This window comes from Rhinoderma darwinii, chromosome 9 (genome assembly GCF_050947455.1).
Source record: "Rhinoderma darwinii isolate aRhiDar2 chromosome 9, aRhiDar2.hap1, whole genome shotgun sequence".
NCBI classification, from domain to species: Eukaryota; Metazoa; Chordata; class Amphibia; order Anura; family Rhinodermatidae; genus Rhinoderma; species Rhinoderma darwinii.
Genome location: NC_134695.1, coordinates 61,054,964 through 61,077,192, shown reverse-complemented (window position 1 = coordinate 61,077,192; position 22,229 = coordinate 61,054,964). Strand labels below are relative to the sequence as shown.

The 22,229-nt window shown below is 43.6% G+C and overlaps 1 protein-coding gene across 1 annotated transcript; it reads left to right on the top strand.

The window, feature by feature from the left end:
• The first annotated feature begins 2,373 nt into the window (after positions 1–2,373).
• On the top strand, positions 2,374–21,470 carry F2 (coagulation factor II, thrombin). The gene is made up of 14 exons (XM_075837898.1): positions 2,374–2,530; positions 6,918–7,078; positions 7,796–7,820; positions 9,270–9,323; positions 12,842–12,947; positions 14,228–14,364; positions 15,463–15,768; positions 17,525–17,629; positions 18,156–18,282; positions 19,761–19,928; positions 20,319–20,492; positions 20,584–20,762; positions 20,950–21,020; positions 21,197–21,470. The coding sequence occupies exons 1-14, from the start codon at positions 2,389–2,391 to the stop codon at positions 21,338–21,340; spliced, it is 1,899 nt and encodes a 632-aa protein (XP_075694013.1). The 5' UTR covers positions 2,374–2,388; the 3' UTR covers positions 21,341–21,470.
• The last annotated feature ends 759 nt before the right edge of the window (positions 21,471–22,229 follow it).

Here is a 22,229-nt window from a genome sequence, read left to right as displayed (position 1 = left end):
TGTCAAATCCCAAAAGCATCAGAATCACCATAATTAGCAGAAACTAACTTTTTCCCTTTACATCGTGCGAAATATTGGGCATTTGCATTGCCCCTTATGTATTTTTCTTGGAATATGGTAAAGTCCGATTTACCTCTAACGACTAAGAAAAATCTTGAAGTATAAACGATAAGTCTTCCAACTGATGGAGAAAATAGTTTTACCCTCAAACCTACCATATAGTTAATGATTAAATATAATTAGAATCGTTATCCACAATCGTTACGTTTAAATGGCTTAAAGGGATTGTCCAGTTTAGAGAACCTATTTCCATATACCCTACTAGGTAATTCTTAGTTAATATAGGGCGGGGGATCCATGTTCAGGATCCTCATCTCTTAGCCAAAGTGGAGAGCGGTTACAAAGAGCGTCTCTCACTCTGGAGGACCTGTCCTGTCCTGCATTATACAGACAACCCATTGATATGAATGAGCACTATGTAATGCTTAATCTCCCCTGTGGTGGCGCTGCAGAGAAATTGAACGCTTACTGCCAGGCTTCCCCACAGATGATTTATAGGGGACAACCTATGATCAGCTTATTGCCAAGGGACCAAATTATAGATTATCCAAAGCAGAAAACCATTTTAAGGATAGCATGGTTGGATATCTACTGTTTACACTGCTACATTTGGCCTGGTTGTGACAAGTCAATGCCCAAACATATTTGATAAATCATGACGATGGCATTTTATAAATGTGATGCCACACCCAAGTTACAAATGCAAAATGGAAGAACTAATCCCAGTTCTTGCTTTATTTGCCGGCCCATCTATAGGGAAAGCTCACAGTGGTTGGTCAATGTGCCCCTTCTGTTCGGTACGAGCAGGGATGAAGGCTATTAATGTCAATAGTGGAAATCCTGATCGGACAAAAATGTTGTCTGTACCAATGACCTACATTCACCATGGTCAAGGTCTTGTCTACATACCCAAAAGGTCAAAAATGAGCTAAAAAAGAAATGTCCTGCTCATTAGATGTCACAATGTAATGCCCTGGAATCGTGACTAGTGCCACATGACTGCTGATGCCCCAAAACAAATAACACAGAACCCCCATATAAGTGCCAGCCATAGTGACCCTATAAAAGTCACAGCCACACTGCCTCCATATGAGTACCAGCAATAGTGCCCTGATAAGTGACAACACCAGTCTCTGCTGCCATCACTGAACCAACAATGGCATCATTGGCAATCCAGGAGTAAAGCCTACCCTCCTGGGAGGTCTCTGCTTTTTCTCCTGGAGAGTAAGCTGTCGGGGATCAAGATCTGGCATGAGCCGGCGAGGTGCTCAATGGCTTGTCCGGAGCTTTGGTGTCTCGTTGCCAAGATAATGCCACAGCTCCTTGCTCTGTGCATGGCTCAACCGCAGATTCAAGGCTAAGCTGCAAGGGATGACATCAGTGTCTGGAGACGTTAAAGGGGAACTATTCCTGGAATTCCTTGTTTAATTCTCAGCCCTGGTGGTACGTTTCCTGGCGTTTTCCCTGTTATTCCCTGTGTTTGACCCCTCTTTTTGTCTTGATTCCGTTTAATCCGATAATCCGTGAACCGACCTCTGGCCTGACCTTGACTGCTGATACTCCTGTTTAGGCCTGTTACTGCCCCAGATCCGTTTGACCACGATATTGATTATACCCGCCATCTGCAGCCCAACATCTATTTGTGACTTTCCTGGCAACCGCAACCTGAGAATCCTGAAGGCAAAGTCTAAACCTCCTTGTGGCACTTAAGGGTGAAGAACATGAAAATCCTTAGACTGCTCCACGGGTTAGCCAGTGCCAACTCAACAACGGTTTCTTTGATTACTTTTCCTTACCTGTTGTCAAACTTCTCTTGCGCTGGAGCGCAGCTACGTTTTTAACAAGTGTTTGGCTCAAGTCTGTTCCCATTACTTTGTGATTTATTTTTTTTTGTATCCCCGCTCCTGAGCCGTCGCCCACATTCCGACTACGCTAGCCTGGGACCGGCCTCCAGGTACGCTCTTGGGCTTATATAGTATAGAGTCTTACATAGGCATGTACGGTATGTTTATTCCTTTTACTGTATAGTGTACTAATACTTGCGTGGGTTATTACAGGTAGGAAGAATGGCATCACTGTACGTGACTCCACAGGGGGGTGAGGTCCATTCTCACTCAATATAATGGTGGATACTGGAGAGGTGATCGGCGTAATTTCCCAGAATCGTCGGACTGGTATTTTGTGCATGTAACTAAACCCTGTAATACTCTGTTAATGTAGAGGCCTCCGTGTTTGCTGGTCAATGTGTAACTGGTCCTGACCCCAGGGCTGAATGAGGGGGAGGGAGAAAGGCCAGAGGAGGGTCTCTATTTTTTCTGACACAGGGTAATGTTCCAAATTTCTGTTCAGTTGACTTCCAGCTGCCGGGCTGCCATGCAAAGGCTTGTAATCCCCAGCATGCCGCACCGAACCAAGATACTATGTGGATTTATTTTGGCCTCCCTGCTGCCCCTAGCTCTGGGCGACAATGGTAAGAATGAGACTTTGGTACATAACAAGATGTCAGTTGTGACCAGCAGAACAATGTAAGAGGAAGTGGTGGTCTTACAATAGTCATTGTGTCTAAGGCCGGATTGTATTAGTGTGTTCAGTAGGATGTGTCCACGTTGGGGTCAGACAAATTGTCTTGTACTTTATGAGACATTATGGGTTGATATGTTGCATTAGTGGAGATGGACGAACTTCATCTGAAATTGCTTTTCCTTCCCATAATCGTACACTAATGGATGGAGGGGTCATACCCAGTAGAAGCTTACAAATCAAAAAGATTCTGATACTTATTATTACAGACGGCCCCTGACGGTCAATCTGTGGAACTATCCAGAATAGTGCAAGCTCTTGGAGCTAGAAGTGACCTATCTATCTATCTATCTATCTATCTATCTATCTATCTATCTATCTATCTATCTATCTATCTATCTATCTATCTATCTATCTATCTATCTATCTATCTATCTATCTATCTATCTATCATCTATTCTATCTATCACAAAAAAGAGGTTGGTAACACTGGCACTGAGAATGCTGTACTGTCAGCCCCCCTAGATAATGGGCAGGATTTCATAAAGAAGTTCACCCTGTAAACATGCAGCAACTTCACTACTAAACTTTTATAGCGTTTATTTAAACATGAAATGGCTTAATATCTTTATTTGGGTTTTGGGGTGGAACTTCCCACTGACCACTGCATAGAGCTGTGCATAATTTGTCAAATATGTCATCCAGACATAGTGCCCTGTTGTCCGGTAGATTAAAGGATCGGCTTATCTTCCAGGAACAGCACCACTCTCGTCCATGGGCTATGTCTGGTATTGCAGCTCGGCCCCATTCAAGTGACTGGGGCTGAGTGCATTACCATCTAAAGCTACTGCACAAGAGTGGCGCTGTTCTTGGAAAAGTAAAATAAACCATCCTTTCTTATCCCTATGTAGGGAAAAGTTGAACTCTTGCTGGAGACACATTCCTATCTTTGTTATTTTACCATCAAAATTGTAATGTTAACTCTACAGCGCAGAAAAGCTTTCAGTACGGAATATTTCTTTACGTAAGGAAATAAAATGTCTATAGTCCGCTATTTGGAAGCACAACGTGATATAAAGAGCTATTCTGGTAAAGGGCTGTCAGCCAAGGGTGTACATATCATAGGGGTATCCCAGGCAGCTTCTATGGGGCCCCCTGGAGAGAGGGCACTCATTTTAATGGGTGGTGATTAATCCTCACAGGGGCTGCAATGTTCGCACACAAGGAAGATGAAAATGTACTTGGGGCACCAGCGCCTCCTGTCGCAGGTGGTTAAGAGACTGGTGGTGTCAAGTAGCTCCTGAAAGGGTCCTAATTTTTATCTCCGCTATGGGACACCCCCTTCTCAGATAGCAGCTGCTGACCAAGGGTTAATAAAATGAGCAGCTTTTGTTTCTGTGAGATCTGGAATGTCTTTACAGTAAAAGACAAATCTAGAGAAGGATTACCCATAGCTAATAATGGTAATTAAAGAATTCCGTCTGGAAGAAAAGTGATAATTTACCTGGAAATATTAATTTCCAGTACTGGGGACCATCAGAGATCTTCCTGGGGTCCAGAAATGTTACTACATATCAATGTGTGCCATCCGCCCAACTCCAGCACTGAAACCACCCGATCTCCAGATGATCATAGAGACAAGAGCGTTCGTTACAGGGTAGATATAGGGCTTCTACGTGGACATTAGTGGGTGGTCATCTCTACCGTTAGGGTGAGTGACAATACTAAATGTTTGTTGGATCGGGAAAGGATCATCCTGTGTTTGGGCGGCGGGCATCACTAACTATCAATGCAGGGATTACTGTTTCTAAACTCTATCTTAAAGGGGTTTTCCGAGTTAACACTTTTGTGTCGGTGCTTTTAACCACTGAATGTGATTACATTTGTAATGCACTTAGGCCCCATGCACACGAACGTGCTTTTGCGGCCGCAATTCCCCCGAAAATCCACGGGAGAATTGCGGCCCCATTCATTTCTATGGGGCCATGCACACGACCGTAGTTTTTACGGTCCGTGCATGGCCCGGGAGCCCGCACCGCAGAAAGAACGGGCATCTCTTATTACGGCCGTCTTCTGCGGTCCGGGCTCATTAAAAATAATGGCCGCGGCCATGTGCATTGCCAGCGATTTGCAGGCGGTTCGCTGCTGGCCAACCCGAAAATCATGGCCGTGCACATGGCTACGGTCGTGTGCATGAGGCCTTTTTGTATCAAAATTGGCCCCGTTTCCTAATGCTGCCATGGGGCAGATGACTGGTGACGTCACTCTTTGCCCCCTCTTTTTACGAGCCATATACCTATCATGTGGTCAAACTGTTAAAAGTATCTGCCTGGTAGACGGCACGTCACTAGTGACGTGCTGTGTATGGGCTGTTCTGTTACACAACCAGGAAGCGGATAAACGAGAGAACGGCAAGGACCGCGCATGCGCGTTCCTGGCTGTATAACAGAACAGCCCATACACAGCACGTCACTAGTGACGTGCCATCTACCAGGCAGATACTTTTAACAGTTTGACCACGTGATGGGTATATGACTCATAAACATGGGGGTGAAGAGAGTGACGTCACCAGTCATATGACAGCGTGACATCACGGCAGCATTGGGAAACGGGGCCAATTTTGATACAATAAGTGCATTACAAATGTAATCACATTCAGTGGTTAAAAGCACTGACACATAAAAGTGTTTACTCGGAAAACTCCTTTAAATACTTAATGTACTGGACCATGGCTGGATCTAATCTATGGGAAATGGAACGTTGATGGTGCTTTTGATAGGATCTGCCCTGTATCTGGCATTACGGTCTGGACACTACTATATGGCATCGATAAGCCTTGGCCTTAGACTCGGTTTTTAAGGTATGACCAATTATCTTTCTGTTATGTGAGGCACTTGATTGTCAATTTATTCAGGCTGCAGAATAGATAGATGCCCTGAACTATTGCTCTGGGATTTCCATTTCCAGTTTTAGAATCATATGGTTCCTCGAAGAGATTTTGGATAGCCGAAAATGCCAATTTAGCCAATTTTCTGTAGACTGTTGGCACCTTTTCGTTCCACAAATGAGCATGAAAGATATTGACCGAAGGCAGATATCTGTGGAAAAGTTGATCTGGCATGTTGGATTTTTTCCAACCGTTGTGGGCTTTAGTTCTTGTAAACATGACAGATCTGCATCCCATTAATATAAGCCCACACCAGGCCTCAGATCAAGGCAGAGATCGATCGGCGATTTGTCATTATATGGAGTTGTCTTTCAACCGTGAGCGGCAAGTGGTTCGGAAAATGTCCATCTGAGATCGCTAATGTACTGTATCACCAGACATCCCGACTCTGTGGAGGCAAAGCAGCCCCAGATTTATATTCTTCCACCTTGCTTCAAGGCTGGAATTAGGTTTCGGTGTTATTATGCAATGTTTGGACACAGAAGTTAGGTACGTTGTTGTTATATGATATGAAATGCCGTTTATGGGCCGCTGATCTCCAACAATCCCTGATCCTTGCTGTTAACAAACTCTTTGTGATGATGTGAAGTCATTTGACATTTCTAAATACCAGAAAACAACTTATATTCTTTGAGACTTTCTTTATTCAGGTTTATTTCAGCTCTGTCCGAGAGCCGTATATATGGGTTCAAAAACAGGATCCTATCATAGGAAAGCCTTTCCTAAAGGTTTTTTTTGGGGGAAGTTTGCCTGCATTCTCTTGACAGGATCTGATCCCGTTCTTGGCGCTTGTACATGGAGCCGTTATACACTTATTTGGATGGACAGTATTTCACTTGTTAGAGCAGCAGGTTGTGCTCCAGAGCTCCTCTTCCTACTGTAACTCGGTAGAAGTATATTCAACCACAGCCAGCCATTTTGAAGCTCATGGGGAAGTGTCTTTGGTCACCTGGTCATTAAGCATGTATTCAAGTATCTAACAACACTACTTGCTCTCTCTTTTCTCCATGATCTTTCCTCATATATGTCCATTTTTTATATATTAGTCATACCCCTGTATCTACATCTCTAACCCTTCTTGGATTATTAAGCAAGTTGTACACAGAGGAAGGATTATCTACATGATAGGCAACATCCAACCCATGAACTAGTAGTGGAAAAATATTAGGGCATGTTATAGCTGACCTTCAGATTCACAGATTACCGTCATGCTATATTCTTGGGTTTTCTGGACTACTGGGTATACCTAATGACGTTATACTTAAAAAATAAGGAGAAGGATTCCAACGGTCCATCCAACCGATTGAAGTTCTGGACTATTCGGTGCCAGACAATAAGATTTTTACTGCACTTTGTTACGTGATCAATATATTTCCCCATCTCTTCTCAGTGTTTATCAGCAACCAAGAGGCGATGTCTGTCCTCAAACGTTCTCGGAGAGCTAATTCATATTTCGAGGAGTTAAAGCAAGGAAATATGGAAAGGGAGTGTATGGAGGAGATATGTGACTACGAGGAGGCGAGGGAGATAAAGGAGTCAAATGCTGCTACGGTGAGATTATCAGCTTATAATGATGTTAATATATGTACACATTTTATAACTAATGTTTAGCTGGATTGAGTGTTGGTTTGGGATTCCTTGGACCCAACAGAAGAAATGATTCTGAAGGCCACCGTACATCTATACAGAACATGTGGACGTCCACTTTTAATTGCATTATAAGAAATAGTCTAGTGCAAGTGATTGGCTCCAAATGGTGTTGCCTGCTTCTGAAACTTTGGGGTCCATTATTGTGTCAGAGCACCGGAGGATCCTCTGGTGGGCCAGACCAGCCCTGTTCGAAGTGTTATTGCATAAAATAACCACCTAAAATGATACAATACGACTATTTCAACCTTGTTAGCCCTCATCAGTGCTTGTCAGGTATAGGACCACAGGTCCATGGAAGAGGGCTTGAGAAGCAACTACAGTCTAAAAATAGGAGGTGGTTTCATTGTAGTAGTGATGACCGGAAATACTGTCTCACTAAAGCTCCTTTGACTTTTTTCCCCGCTGACAACACTTCCTGTGCTCTGGCAGCCCAGTGTTATCATAAGGACACTGTTGAACTAAACACTGCCCCCTAGTGATCACATTGTGGATTGATTTATATGTATCTGTGGCATGTGGTATGTACTGTGTATTAACATGTGAACAGTTCTTGTGGCATCTGTGCCAAGGACACAATGTGCCTGTGCAAATCTATATATCGTGTCTTCTATATTACAGGATGCATTCTGGCGCCAGTATCAATGTGAGTAACGAGAAAAAAAAAACATCACTCGCCTCAGTGCACTTGGGTCTGTGTGTTTGCTGATTTCTTCATAATTCGGAGGTCACTGGGCACTGTTGTGAAGCAATGCAGGAGAGTATATATATGTCTGTGTGATGAGGGCAGCATGTCCGGAGGATACGCAGGATTTTGGGGGACGTTCAGGATCATATATACGGACGCAATTAGTGCCCATATGCCAGCCACATAACAGTGTAGCCCGATAACCGTGCCAGCTTCTTGCCCCATAACAGTACAACCACATGCCAACTGCACTTTCTTCTGACCTGTGCTCTGTCCTTACATACATTACATGTCTGCTTATGTATATACATGCACTACTACGTAGGCAACCGGAACTTAGGCCTCATGAACACAACCGTAACCGTGTGTCACGGTACAGACCCGGATCCCCAGTGCTATTGCGGATGGGGGGGGGTGGGTCACCCCTCTTGCATATGCCAATGACTTTTGTCATTACTTTGATATTGTTTCCATACTTGATGAGTTAATAATGGTCATTGAGACATGCCCTCCTCTGAACCTGAGCAGTGAATACAAGGAGTATAATATAGCAAAATAAAATAGGTTCTCTACTCCCGTCCAACAAACCACCCCATCGTGCACATCTTTGTTTAACCAAACCCTCACCCTGAAGGGGCATCCTAGATGAGTTGGCAGCCTTCTCCCCAGCCCTCAACATGGGAGACCCGTGTTGAAGAGCACTTCATCTTCATTCTGTGTTTGGAGTAGAGACCGATCTTCTCAATATCACCTGCCAAGTCCTATATCAGAGTTGCGGCCTGTCCCTATGGAGGTTCAGCCACTGAGAGCACATCATCCGTCCATCATCACTGTGCGATATCAATATCTTCTGATCATCAAAAGCGCTCCTTGCCCTCCACTCGTACCAGTCCATATATTTATTCTATGTAAGACCTGCCTACATCCATTGTAACAAGCGATGGGAAACGTCCATGATTATGGGAAAACGATCCTAATCTCCAAGGACAATCTCAGATTTTTGGACATTTTTGCTGCTAGGATTGTCCCTGTACTCAGAGTTGTATCTAGGCTCTCCTTCACCTGGGGGCAAGGATTCAATTAGCTGCCCTAGTCCTGTGTCTATGTACTCTGGCCAAGGTAGAGAGGCTTGTTGGTGCGCGTCACCCCCTGGTATCCAGCGCCTGGTGCACATGCCCTGCCTGTCCCTCTCCCCGGCTTCGTCCCTGCCTGGACTGACTACATCACAAAAAAATTCATCGTTCTCTGTTTTGTCCTTTGTATGAGTCATGGTCTCCAGGCCATGGGAGACCATGGAGCAGAGGTGACGAGAAAGCCTCCTCTATAGACAGACTTCTCATCCTTTGTCAATACTTTCTCTACTACTTCTTCGATTCAATAAAATGATTGCTTCATTCTGATTCCCAGCTTGTCATCCTGAAAAGAAGCCGCCAAGACAATCCCTGGACCTCTGCATGTTAGGTAAGAAGTTCTTCATCACCCGTTTTCCTTATATAACCGTAATAATAATGTTACTACTAGTAATAGGATCACCATCAGCAGTATTAAACGGCATTATTAATATTATTGGGCACGAAAAACGGCCGCGTTGCACGCATGCGGGACCAGAGTTCACAGATCCCTCATAGACTTGGGTCTATTGAGGGGATCCGTGAAAACCAGCAAAAATAGGACATGTCCTATTTTTTCAGGGGCCGTTCACATAGTCCGTTAAAAAAACAGCCATGTGAATAATCCCCTAGAAGGGTATTGATTTTAATGCAGCCGTGAGACTGACATTAATAAACACTTGTCACACCGCCGATTATCCCGTTCGTGTGAATAAGCCTTTAGTAGTTTATCATTGTTGCTCATTATAGGAGAAGATGGGATATCATTATCGTTATTAGTTGTAGTAGGAATCATAGACATTAGAAATAGTAAGGGTATGTTCACACGCAGAGTCAAAAACTTCTCAAAATACGGAGCTGTTTTAAAGGGAAAACAGCCCCTGATTTTCAGACGTTTTTTGAGCAACTTGCGTTTTTCGTGGCGTTTTCGCTGAGTTTTTTACGGCCGTTTTTGGAGATGTTTTCATTGGAGTCTATGAGAAAACGGCTCCAACAACGTCCCAAGAAGTGTCCTGCACTTCTTTTGACGAGACTGTAATTTTACGCGCCGTCTTTTGACAGCGACGCGTAAAATGACAGGTCGTCGGCACAGTACATCGTAAAGCCCATTGAAAGCAATGGGCAGATGTTTGCCGACGTATTGGAGCCGTTTTTTCAGACGTAATTCGAGGCGTAAAACGCCTCCATTACATCTGAAAATAGGTCGTGTGAACCCAGCCTAATAATAATGGTTGTAGTAGTAGCATCTGAAAAATTCTCAGTAGCGAAGATAATTTAGTTTTTTTAGCACATCATAAGGCTGGTTCACACGACCTATTTTCAGACGTAAACAAGGCGTATTATGCCTCGTTTTACGTCTGAAAATAGGGCTACAATACGTCGGCAAACATCTGCCCATTCATTTGAATGGGTTTGCCGACATACTGTGCAGACGACCTGTCATTTACGCGTCGTCGTTTGACAGCTGTCAAACGACGACGCGTAAATTGACTGCCTCGGCAAAGAAGTGCAGGACACTTCTTTGCTACGTAATTTGAGCCGTTCTTCATTGAAGTCAATGAAGAGCAGCTCAAGATTTACAAGCGTCTCAGACGCCTCGCATAATGCGAGGAGGAGCTTTTACGTCTGAAACGAGGCAGCTGTTTTCTCCTGAAAACAGTCTGTCTTTTCAGACGTAAAAGCAAGCTAGCGTGTGCACATACCCTAAAACTGATTTACATAAGAATTCTAATAGTAAGTAGTAATAATATATCATTCTTATAGTAGTATTAATAGTAGTAAGGCCTCATGCATTGTATTACGGATTCGAATGAGGTCATTAGTAGTAATATTGTTATTAGAAGTAGTGGTGTAACTAGAATACATAGGACCCCATAGCAACATGAGATGGGCCCCAACCACCTAGTGACAGGAAACAGACACAGCAGCATAAACAGCAATAATTAAGGTATAGATAATAGCGCCATCTATCAGAAAATCCACATAGCATTGTTAGATAGCAGAAAGCCACCAATTTGTTATGTCCTACAAAAAGGAACAATGTTCTTGCACCTGGGCCCCATAGCTGCTGTTGCGGCTATAGTTATGTCCATGGTTACAGGTTGTTTTAGTAGAAATAGTAAAAGCTTTAAGCCGTCCGCAAGAGGAATACATAGGTGGATATCCCAATATTTAGCTCAGGCTATATAGTAGGCTGCGGAATTGGCATACAGTGGCATATGTCGCAAATAGGAACCCAATTACAAGTTTAATATAATAATAATAATATAATATAATAGTAGTGGTAGTTATAACAATGGTAGTTGTTATAAGAATACGAGTATATTAGTAGTGGTCGGATAGTAGTAATAAGTAGCTATATTATGGAAAATAAATGGTTTTAATTATACAATCTTAGGCCCTGTTCACACTGAGTTTTTTTCACAGGCAGAGAAAATCTGCCTCAGAATTCCTTCAGGAATTTTGAGGCAGATTTTGAACTGCCTGCCCTTTTCCCGCTGTTTTCACATCGCTTTTCACAGAATTTTTTCACCCACGGCCATTACGGCTAATGCAAGGAACGCAGGCGAAAAACGCTCGGAAACTAGCGCCGCAAGTTTTTTTTCTCCCTATACAATGGGAGGTCAGAGGCAGAAAACCGCGGCAAGAAAGGACATGCTGTTTTTTTTCCCCGCAAGCGGCCAAAAGCTGCCCAGGAAATAAAACGCCTCCCCCCCCCCCCATTGAAATCAATGAGGGGCGATTTCAGCGATCCATGTTGTAGACTGTATGGGCCCTTACTGTACCGCTATGTTCCTCTGTATTTATATGTAGGTTTTTCTTTCACAAAATTTTGCACAATCTTTAAGAAAAAATAGCAAGTTCCATCGTGTGGTATTATGGAGGTGTTCTCCCATAGGAGCATTGCTTCAAGGGGAGACTACGGTGCTGCACGGAGGCATTACAGTGTATGGCGTTACAGGGAGTGCCTGCGGCTTTTGTGAGTGCCTGCGGCTTGAGGACTCTGTTGGCCACCATACAAGCTTTCCCATGTGCATGAGGCCAGTAGTTCCAGTCATAATAATTATAGTAGTGTTAAAATATACTAGTACATTAAAGGGGTATTCCCAGAATCGACAATTATTACCTACCTACTGGATAGGTGATAATTTTCTGATCACTGGGAGCCCTACAAAGGGACCCAGACCGATCCTAAGAACGGGGGTCCCGAACCCCCAGATCTTCCTCAATGCACCCCCCCCCCCCTGCAGTAGGAAGGAGCTTGAGTGGAGTGGCGGTCGAGTATGCGCCCACCGCTCCATTCAATGAACATGGAGCTGACAGAAACATCCGAGCGCTGCACTTGGCTGTTTCCGATATCTCCATAGACTTTGAATGGAGCAGCGGCGCACATGCTCGGCGGCCGCTACATTCAATGTTGACCGCAGTGAGGAGGAGCAGGGGGCCCCCAGTAATCAGACAATTATCACATCCTGTGGATAGGTAATAATTGTCAATTCTGGGAATATCCCTTGGCATATCCACAGGCTATGCCATAAATGTCTGATAGATGAATGTCCCACCTCTGGGGCCTGCACCTATCGCCGGAACGGGGGTCTTGCCGACTGCTGCATGCTGTCGGAGAATGAATGGAGAGATTGCTGCGCTCTCTCCATTCTGTGCTATGGGAATTACAGAAACAAGCAAGCGTAGCGTACCCGTATATATTCGTATATAGTATTTTATACTAGTACATTCGTTACAATACTACAAGTTACAATAATACATGATTATACCTATATAATATTACTACTGGCAGTGACATAATGGTAGACATTATACGGATACTTATACATTAGTCCTTAACCTCTGTCCATTTCTGATTGACAGGTAGCTGTGCCGACGGATTTGGTCAGAATTACTTAGGAACAATCAGCGTCACCATGTCTGGGCGAGATTGTCAGTACTGGGCAAGTAACTTTCCACACAAGACAAAGTAAGTATTGGGCGTGTATGACTTGTACATTGTTTTATCTCGTGCCTATATTTATCATTAACCTAAAAAAAAAGCCTACCGTTCTGCACATGCAGTTTCTATGAAAATCTATGCCGCTCTATGACTGTAAGCAAAACTTATGTTTAGTCTGTTCCTGCAATCTTGTGTCACTCTGCAACCTACTTCTTGCTAAATTACAGACCGTAAAAGAGGGGGCTGAGGAGTGTAGTTTGTATCCATGAAGACACATAGTTCCGCATGGGAGCTGTATAGGCAAAAAAAGCAGGATTACTTTTTTAATCAAGACAATGTTGCTTAATTTTTTATCTTCGGTGGTTGCAAAATCAAATATACATTACCCATTAAAGAGAGTGTCAACTTTTGGACAAATGGCCTTTAATACCTAAGTCCATTATGTTAGCTAAAGCTAGGAGTCGCATCCAGCCGTAACTCGAGGCTTGTCACCTCTGGCCCTTCTCCTGCCGAATAGATTCTTGGCTTTGTGGGAGATTTGCTTATCTTGATAAAACTTTGGCAAAGATGGAGCTTCCTTACCGGCTTTGGCGATGTTCATATTTGCGTCTGTGGTTCTGTCGTGGGGTATTTGTCACTTTTTATAGCAAGAATAGTGCCAAATGCAACGCTATTCTTGCTGTTAAAATGACGGAAACCTCGATGGAGCCTCAATGGACTATGTTTTATGTCAATGCAGGCCCATCTGATCTAATAAGCTGTGATCCAGCAAGATACACTACGCCGTGCGACCGGCACGTTTTTTGAAGCTTTGTCTGTGTGCAGTGATAATACTAAGCATCCACCCTCCTCATGAATAGTGTGTGTGAGAGTGGATATCACCAGTATATTGCACCTGAGCACTATTCCTCTATGTAGCATTTGTGGCTTGTCTGCATCCTGCTGAGAACTGGTGTTAACCGATATGGACTTTTTTTGTGCTTGGTTTTTTTTTTTAGTATATGTACGTCCTATTTTTCTGTGAATTGCTTTAATTCTGTCCGCCAGGCACCATTTAGATCTGTCGTACCAGTTATCTGGCACACTTCTATGGATTCCATTAGAAACGGAAACCATAGCGCAGAATTCCATAGTGAGAGTTCCCATCCATTTCAATTCTATGGCCCAGAAATAAGTGACCCATCTGGGTGCTACGAAATAGTCTCCTGATTGGTTGTTGCCTTTGTAGCCCCCATCTTCAGAACACTCCTGTGGTACAGATCAGGCAGTATGGTTTTCAGTATAGGTTGTATCCTCTCTGTTTTTAGGATTAACCCGATCACCCACCCCGACTACAATCTGACCGAGAACTACTGTCGAAACCCAGATGACAACCCAAAGGGGCCCTGGTGTTATACAAAGGATCCTGAAAAGACCAGAGAGGAATGTTCAGTACCTATATGTGGTGAGTGGGGCCATATTTCCAATGTGTGTTGGCACATGGGTTCAAATCCCCCCCTTAGGTGTCCATGTGACATGTTCTTGGATCTCCTCTCTTTCTGACCAGACATTTAGTGTCTCCCTCTCCTCATGTTGGCATACAATTCCCAAATGATTTCAATGGGCCACCTTATCTGGTCTACTCTTCTTTACTCAAGGTTTTCTCTGTTCTACTACTTTATTCATCTCCTATCCCATTTTTCTTGACTTTTCTTGTATCTCCCTTCTTTTTTGGTATTCTGTTCCTCATGCCATTCACCAATTGTCCAACCATTCAAATGCAACCAGAAATCTCACCCATTTCAACATGTTCATAACCTGGCCTAGGGCTACAATTGATTTTGTAACCCCTAGGAGAGTAGATACAGGGGTGTGGAGGTAGCAGTTACACTCAGGCCCTGGTGCCTGAGGGTGCTCATAGGCTCCTCGGCCACCTGAGAGGACACCGGTCTTCTAAACAGCATCTGGTCAGTCGGGGGTCCTGTTTATTGGGGCCTAGGAGCTTCAGGTTATGCCTCTGGTAATCTCTTGTATCCACCACTTTTATAGATAGCCCTGACCTAAGAGCTTACTATCTTAAATGCTGGGGTCTAGAACCTCCAGATGTTGTGAAATTTCAACTCTCAGTATCAGGATGCTGGGAGTTGGAGTTTGACGACAGTTGGAGAGCTATAGATTGCAGACCACAGCACTGTACTTTCATAAGTTATCTGAAAATAGTAAGGGGCCGCTGAATAGTAATCCGTTGGATGTCGAGATGAAGCTCCCACTACCTCTTGAAAAAGAAGTTCTGAAGCAGCTGAGGTATAATTTTTTTACTATAGAGAGAAATCTTGCATTATTAGATCTTTCATTTGGCAGAAGATGAGGGTGGGAAGCATTCGTGTTGACAATGTATAGTGCCCATATGATGCCCACCACGTCTAATTAATGCAGCTCACAGAAAAGTCTTTGGTGATGGTACATAAGACGTGTAATAAATTTTCAATCACCATCGAATAGTTTAGTATTCCATAATATCCAGTCCAGGTCAGTCATTCACACCTGGTTATTGTTCTTACAGGTAAAAAAGAGTTTACAGTTGATTCAATAGTTCGACAAGTGGAAAAAACTACAGAGAAAGTGGGACCACCCTGTTTGCCAAACCGTGGCATAGAGTATAATGGCACCCTGGCAGTTACAGTATCAGGACTTCCATGTCTACCCTGGAACTCACCATCAGTGGAGCTTCACAGCCGCAAAGATTTCAGGAAAGATGTCGTTCTGAAAGAGAATTACTGCAGGAACCCCGACAATGATGACGAGGGTGTGTGGTGCTTCGTGTCTCACAGCAACACAACGTTCGAATATTGCAACTTATATTATTGTGGTAAGTAACCTTCATTTATTTGCTCCCTGTTGCCACTCTTAACCATGAATAACTAGAATTCTTATTTATAATACATATTCCCTATTGCGTCCCCCTAGATGGTGCCCTAAGCGGGTGCCTACTAAGCCTGCTCCTTGTCCCAGCACTGCTCAGAGTTCCTTCACTGTCACTGACTGCCCTGTACACTAGCTGTAGCCACAAGACTCGACTCGTGTGTTAGGTTTTTGGTGCTTGGTTCTTCGTTGCTGGACCTTACATTTCCTTGCAATGTCTATACCCAACATGCACTGCTGTAGAGTTTACACCAAGAAATTTACAGTAGACTCATGTTGTAATAAACCACTTCCTCCATGCATCAGAAGTTTAGTTTATTTAATATACTTAAAGGGGTTGCCCAGGCACGGACAACTGATGACCTATCCACTGCATAGGTCATCACTATATAATCGGTGGGGGTCCAACACCCGGACCCCGCACCAATCAGCTGCTCCGGCTGCCTCCAGGATCCGGATGTCCATGCTGGAAGAAGATGGCTCACGGTCACAGAATAGCGGCCGTGCTGCAGAATTGTTCAAGTGAATAGGAGCAGAGTTGCTGTTCAGCTGCACGGCCGCTATACAGTGGTCAGTGCCATCTGCTTCCGGCTCCGAATACTGCATACCCTGCATAACATCCGGAGGTAGCCAGAGCAGCAGATCAGTGTGGGGTCTGGGTGTCGGACCCCCACTGATCATATACTGATGACCTATACCGTGGATAGGTCATCAGTTGTCCGTGCCTGGGCAACCCCTTTAAGTGCACTGTTATTGGATCCCTAGAGGTAGGTAGAATTGTGAGTTTTGCCCCCTCAGAACACTCGCATTTTTGGTTGGGCTTTGTTCTTTTTTCCTTTTGCTCTTTCGTTGTGGAGATTAATTCTATTCTACATTACAGGGTGGTCAACATTTTACGATGGTCCCAAAACGTCTTTTTTTTATTATAAGATTCCAAGGGATGCAGTATGATGATGATGATGATGGGGGGAATTTATTAAGACTGGCATTTCATCCGCTATATTTTACGCCTCTTCGTAGTTTACCAGGCACAGCGCTGTGCACATCAGTAGCGGCTGTACCTGGGATTGCAGCTCAGTCCAATTCACTTGAGTCTGACCGGAACGGCGATTCCAGGCACAGCCGCTCCGAATGTGTACGGCGCTGTGCCTGGTAAACTATGAACAGGTTGCCGCGTTCATCATTGTGGCCCCTTCAGCTGTCTGATCACGTGGGGGGGGGGCTCACACCCACTTATCTGATATTGATGAGCTATTCTTAAAATAGGCCATCAAAATAAAAGTACCAGAAACCCTGATTAATTTTATAATGTATCTCAATGGGGATTGAAGCTCTGTTTTCTGTTACAGAGCACCAAATCCCCTTCACACAGTCATAGATTTACATGGTACAATTCTAATCTGCTTACAGCAACCACTAGGTGGCGCTTTGGAGCTTGTTGTATTCAGCTCCCAGTGAATTCAATAATAAAACAGTGAGCTCCCCCTAGTGGTGACTGCAGACAGACAGAATGTTGTATGTTTATGTAGGGTAGATGGAGCTCTAAATGAAAACAAAGCTCTGAGACATATATAACCTAAAAACAAAATGTAATTTCTTTTCACTTATTTGTTCCTTATTCTTTTTAATTTTGACATATCAATCCTTCTCTACTGAACCTGGAATTTGGCTTGTGTCGCTGGGCTGACCCCTGTCTCTGACAGATAGCCCCCTAGATGAAGAACCCATTTCTAGCCAAGCAGGCCGAACAGATTCAACACAACATCAAACATTCTTTGATGAGAAGAGCTTTGGCCAAGGAGAAGCAGGTGAGGAAAGGACTGGGTATGAAAGATATAGTCCAACACAAAGCCGGAATAACCTTAAGGCCAACCATATACAATACTGTAGGGTATTCCGACCTTACCACTGGGACCCAACCCGTAAGGAGAACCAGCAAGTAAATAAACCAAAAAAAAATAAATCAATCTCAACCTTAGAGATGGTCCTAGCCTACTCCTCCAGACCATATCAACCAAGAGGCTATCATGAAGTGGTCTCGTTACATCCCCCCGATCGCTATATAAATACGTACACCTCATATAATATATATATATATATATATATATATATATATATATATATATATTTCATGAAATCTTTATACAGAGGAGAAGCAGATCATGACGGCATGGAGGGTGTCATGACCAGGTGGTAGAAGTAGGGAAAACCTAATCCTGGCTAAGATGATGTACAAACTACATCTGTGCTGGTGAGGGAACTGAATGATTGGTGGGCACATTTCTTCTGATGAGTGATGTCATCATTATTGGTTATGTCATATTTTATCTGCAGTTTGTGGATTGAGGCCACTCTTCGAAGCGAAGAAAACAGCTGATAAGAGCGAGGCAGAGCTGCTGGAATCCTACATCCAAGGCCGGATTGTTAAGGGAGAGGAAGCCGAACAAGGCAGTTCCCCATGGTAACCCTTACGGGACCGAGCTCCGATACTGCATATAGGGAAATAAAAGCTTTGTAGTATTACATGACCTCAAGCGTCCTTCGGAGACCATACAAGTAGTTTTTTCTTTAGAATCTCCAGTCTTCGTGCTTCTTACAGTAAAGCGCCGCCTTTTATTAGCATGGATTCTATAGTCCGCAAATGTAAGGTTTAGCATTTTTGTCATATATCTCCATTGCCTTTTTTTTTTGTGCTGATTTCACTTATTTGTCAGTTCCTCAAGAATAGAGAAAAAAAAAAAGCACTGTTGCTACTTGGAAACCGTCAACAAGCAGGCAACAACCTGTTATTCTTCCTATTTCTCTATCTAGTACTTAAAGCGCATAATGGGAATAGACTTTAGATTTGATTCACTAAATTACCACCTTCATACCCCCTGTGGCCTTGCTTAGTTACCCATGAATACCAGGTAATAATAATCTTTATATAGCGCCCACATATTCTACAGCGCTTTACAATTGGGGAAGTAACTAAGTAAAATGACAATAATCAAAACAAATGAACATACACTGAGACAATGTAGAGAGGTCCCTGTCCATAAGAGCTCACAATCAAAATGTCAGATGCATGTATTGGGTCAATATGCGTTAAAGGGGTTGTTCAGGATTTAGAAAATGTTTTGTTTTTTTTCCTCAGAAACTCTTCCTCTTCCACACCTGTCGATGGGCTGTGTTTGGGATTGCAGCTCAGCTCCATTTAATTAAATGTGAATGAGCTGTAATACCAGACACAGCCCGTGGACAAGAGTGACGCTGTTTCTGGGAAAAAAGCAGACACTTTTCTTATCCTGTAGCTGTCTTGAAACCATTAACAAGTAGGCCAGCTTGTGTTGATGGATCATGTATAACCCAGGACAGCCTGACTTATCAGCACCTCTTAAATTAGTTTCAAATCCTTTTAAGTCAGGAAGTCCTGTGTTATATATTTGTTACACACAATCCATCAACACCAGCTGACCTACTTGTTGACGTTTTCCAGATAACCTATGGTAGTTTCTATGAAAGGTTGGGCTTCATTTCATCAAGGACAGGGGCATAGCTATAGTGCAGGGGTCAGCAACCTTCGGCACGGCAGATGTTGAAAAACTACAATTCCCAGCATGCCCTGACAGCCTTTGGCTGGAATAAGAAAGCCTTTTGCTGTCAGTGCATGCTGGGAGTTGTAGTTTCAAACAGCTGGAGTGCCGAAGGTTGCCGACCCCTGCTATAGTGTGTGTAGAGGTAGCCGTCGCACCTGGGGCCACATAAGAAAACGCCAGCATTATAAATGGCACACGGGGGCACAGCTGGGGGCCCTGTTACAAAGTTTTTTCATCCATAGTCTTTGTGAACAGTACAGTTAAAAGACAACTACAAACGACATAAATAAATGCATACAACCCGTGTAAACCTGACCGCTCCAATTACGTGTTTTGTAACCTCGCTCCCTTCTGTACTCAGGCAGGTGATGCTGTTTAAAAAGAGCCCCCAGGAGCTCTTGTGTGGGGCCAGCTTAATAAGTGACCGCTGGGTGCTGACCGCTGCTCATTGCATCTTCTATCCTCCATGGGATAAAAATTTCACCACTGACGATCTCCTGGTGCGGATCGGAAAACATTATCGTGCCAAGTAAGATACATAAGACAAACACATGGTGAATGCTTTGAAATGACAAAGGTTTATAAGGATGACCGTAAACATTCAATATTTATTGGTGGATCCACTGTTTACGTGGCTACCAAAGTCGAACCCAACATCTGATCACAATGGAAAAAGGGCCCCATGGGGGCATGCCAAAAACTGTTGGTCAATGCAACATCTCGAGGAATACGTTGAATCGTACAAGAAGTGTGACAACAGTCGAGTGTTGCAAAATAAAATTTGCATGACTTGTATTTGGATCATATTACATGATTCGAGATCTGTAGCCACCATTTTTTTTTTATATTGTCTAGGTGATTTCTTTATATATTAGAAAGGTAATATTGTACCCATCAAGGTTTTTTCTTCTCCATCCAGATATGAGAGGACAACAGAGAGAATTCTTCAGCTTGAACGGATTATTGTCCACCCGAAATACAACTGGAAGGAAAATCTTGACCGAGATATTGCACTTATGCAGTTGAGGAAACCTGTGAGCTTCACCAATTATATCCATCCAGTGTGTCTTCCCACCAAGGATATTGTACAGAAGTAAGGGCCACCATATCATACCAAGTAGAGTTCTTCAATTTCATATGAAGTTCTAGTATCTGATGGGCTCCGCACGTGTGGTGTCTTACAGGTTTCTGCAGTCAGGATTCAAAGGTCGCGTTTCAGGTTGGGGCAATCTTCAGGAAACATGGAGCACAGGAGGACCACAGTTACCCTCGGCCCTTCAGCAGATAAACCTTCCTGTAGTTGAACACGAGAAATGCAAGGCTTCCACCAAGATTAAAGTAACAGATAATATGTTCTGTGCAGGTAAATAGCTTTTCACCCAGTCCGTGAAATATTTGCTTATCTAGCAGCCATGGTGGGTCAATCCTTTTCCAAGAGGAACTTTAGATCACTTAACTTCCGATGGTGCTCAATGATCACAGATGTCCACCATGGCCAATGAATTGAAAGGCCCAAGTGTCAAAACCAACATCTTACCCATTCATTGCAGGTTACAGTCCAGAAGACAGCAAGAGAGGAGACGCCTGTGAAGGAGACAGTGGAGGCCCCTTTGTCATGAAGGTATGACCAAGAGGACTTGTAGGGAGAGAGTGTTTATCGATTATGTTTTCTGCCATCCATTGAGATTGGCAATAATCTAACCTTCGATGGAGTGAATGAGATTTAGAGCTTTCTCCCTTCCATAAACAGTATAAATATGTTCTGTATCCCATAAATATTGTCCGTTTTCTTCTTAGGATCCCATCAGCAGTCGTTGGTACCAGATGGGTATAGTGTCTTGGGGTGAGGGATGTGACCGTGATGGAAAGTATGGCTTCTACGCACACGTACATCGCTTGCGAAAATGGATAATGAAGACTATAGAGCAATATCCCCGTTAATACATTCCTCATAGCAAGTTTCCTTTTTCCAGCATCTAGTTCTTAACCACTTTGCTTCTCATACCATTCCAGCTCAACACAACCAAATGATGTATTTGTGCATGTCAATAAAATATTTTTAAACACTTAATTATTTTTAGACACCCCTTCTTATTATTGAGGTCCGTTGTTTCATTCAAATCCATTGCAAACAGGCGAATAAAAATTCAGCACACAGCTATGCAACCTCCATAGACAAACATTGCTAGTAGTATGGGTCGTACTGAAGAGCTCAGCGACTTTAATCATGACGCTGTCATAGGATGCCACCTTTGCAAACAAGTCATTTTGTGAAGCTTCTGATCCAGTAGAGATAGCCCGGTCACCTTTAAGTGCCATTATAGTGAAGTGTAAGCGCCTAGGAGTAACAACATCTCAGCCATAAAGCGGCAGAACGCGCAAATTCACAGAGCGGGACCACGAGTGCTAAAATTACCTATCCTCTGTTGTATCAGTCACTATAGAGTTCCAAAAAGCAGCTGCACAATGCCAAGTGTCAGCTTGACTGGTGTAAAGCATGCCGCCACAGCACACTAGAGAAGTGGAAATGTATTCTCTGGAGTGATGAATTGTGGTCCACTCTCTGGCAGTCTGATGGACAAATCTGGGTTTGGTAGATGCCAGGAGAACGCTACCTACCGGAATGCATGGCGCCTACTGTAAAATTTGGTGAGGAGGGATAATGGTCTGGGGCTCTTTGTCAGGGTCTGGGTTAGGCCCCTTATTTCCCAATAAAGGGTAATGTTAATGCTACAGCATACAAAGCCATTTAACAAAATTATAATTTCCAACTTTGAGGCAATCGTTTGGGGTTTGGACCTATCCTGTTTCGGCATGACTTTGCTTGCAC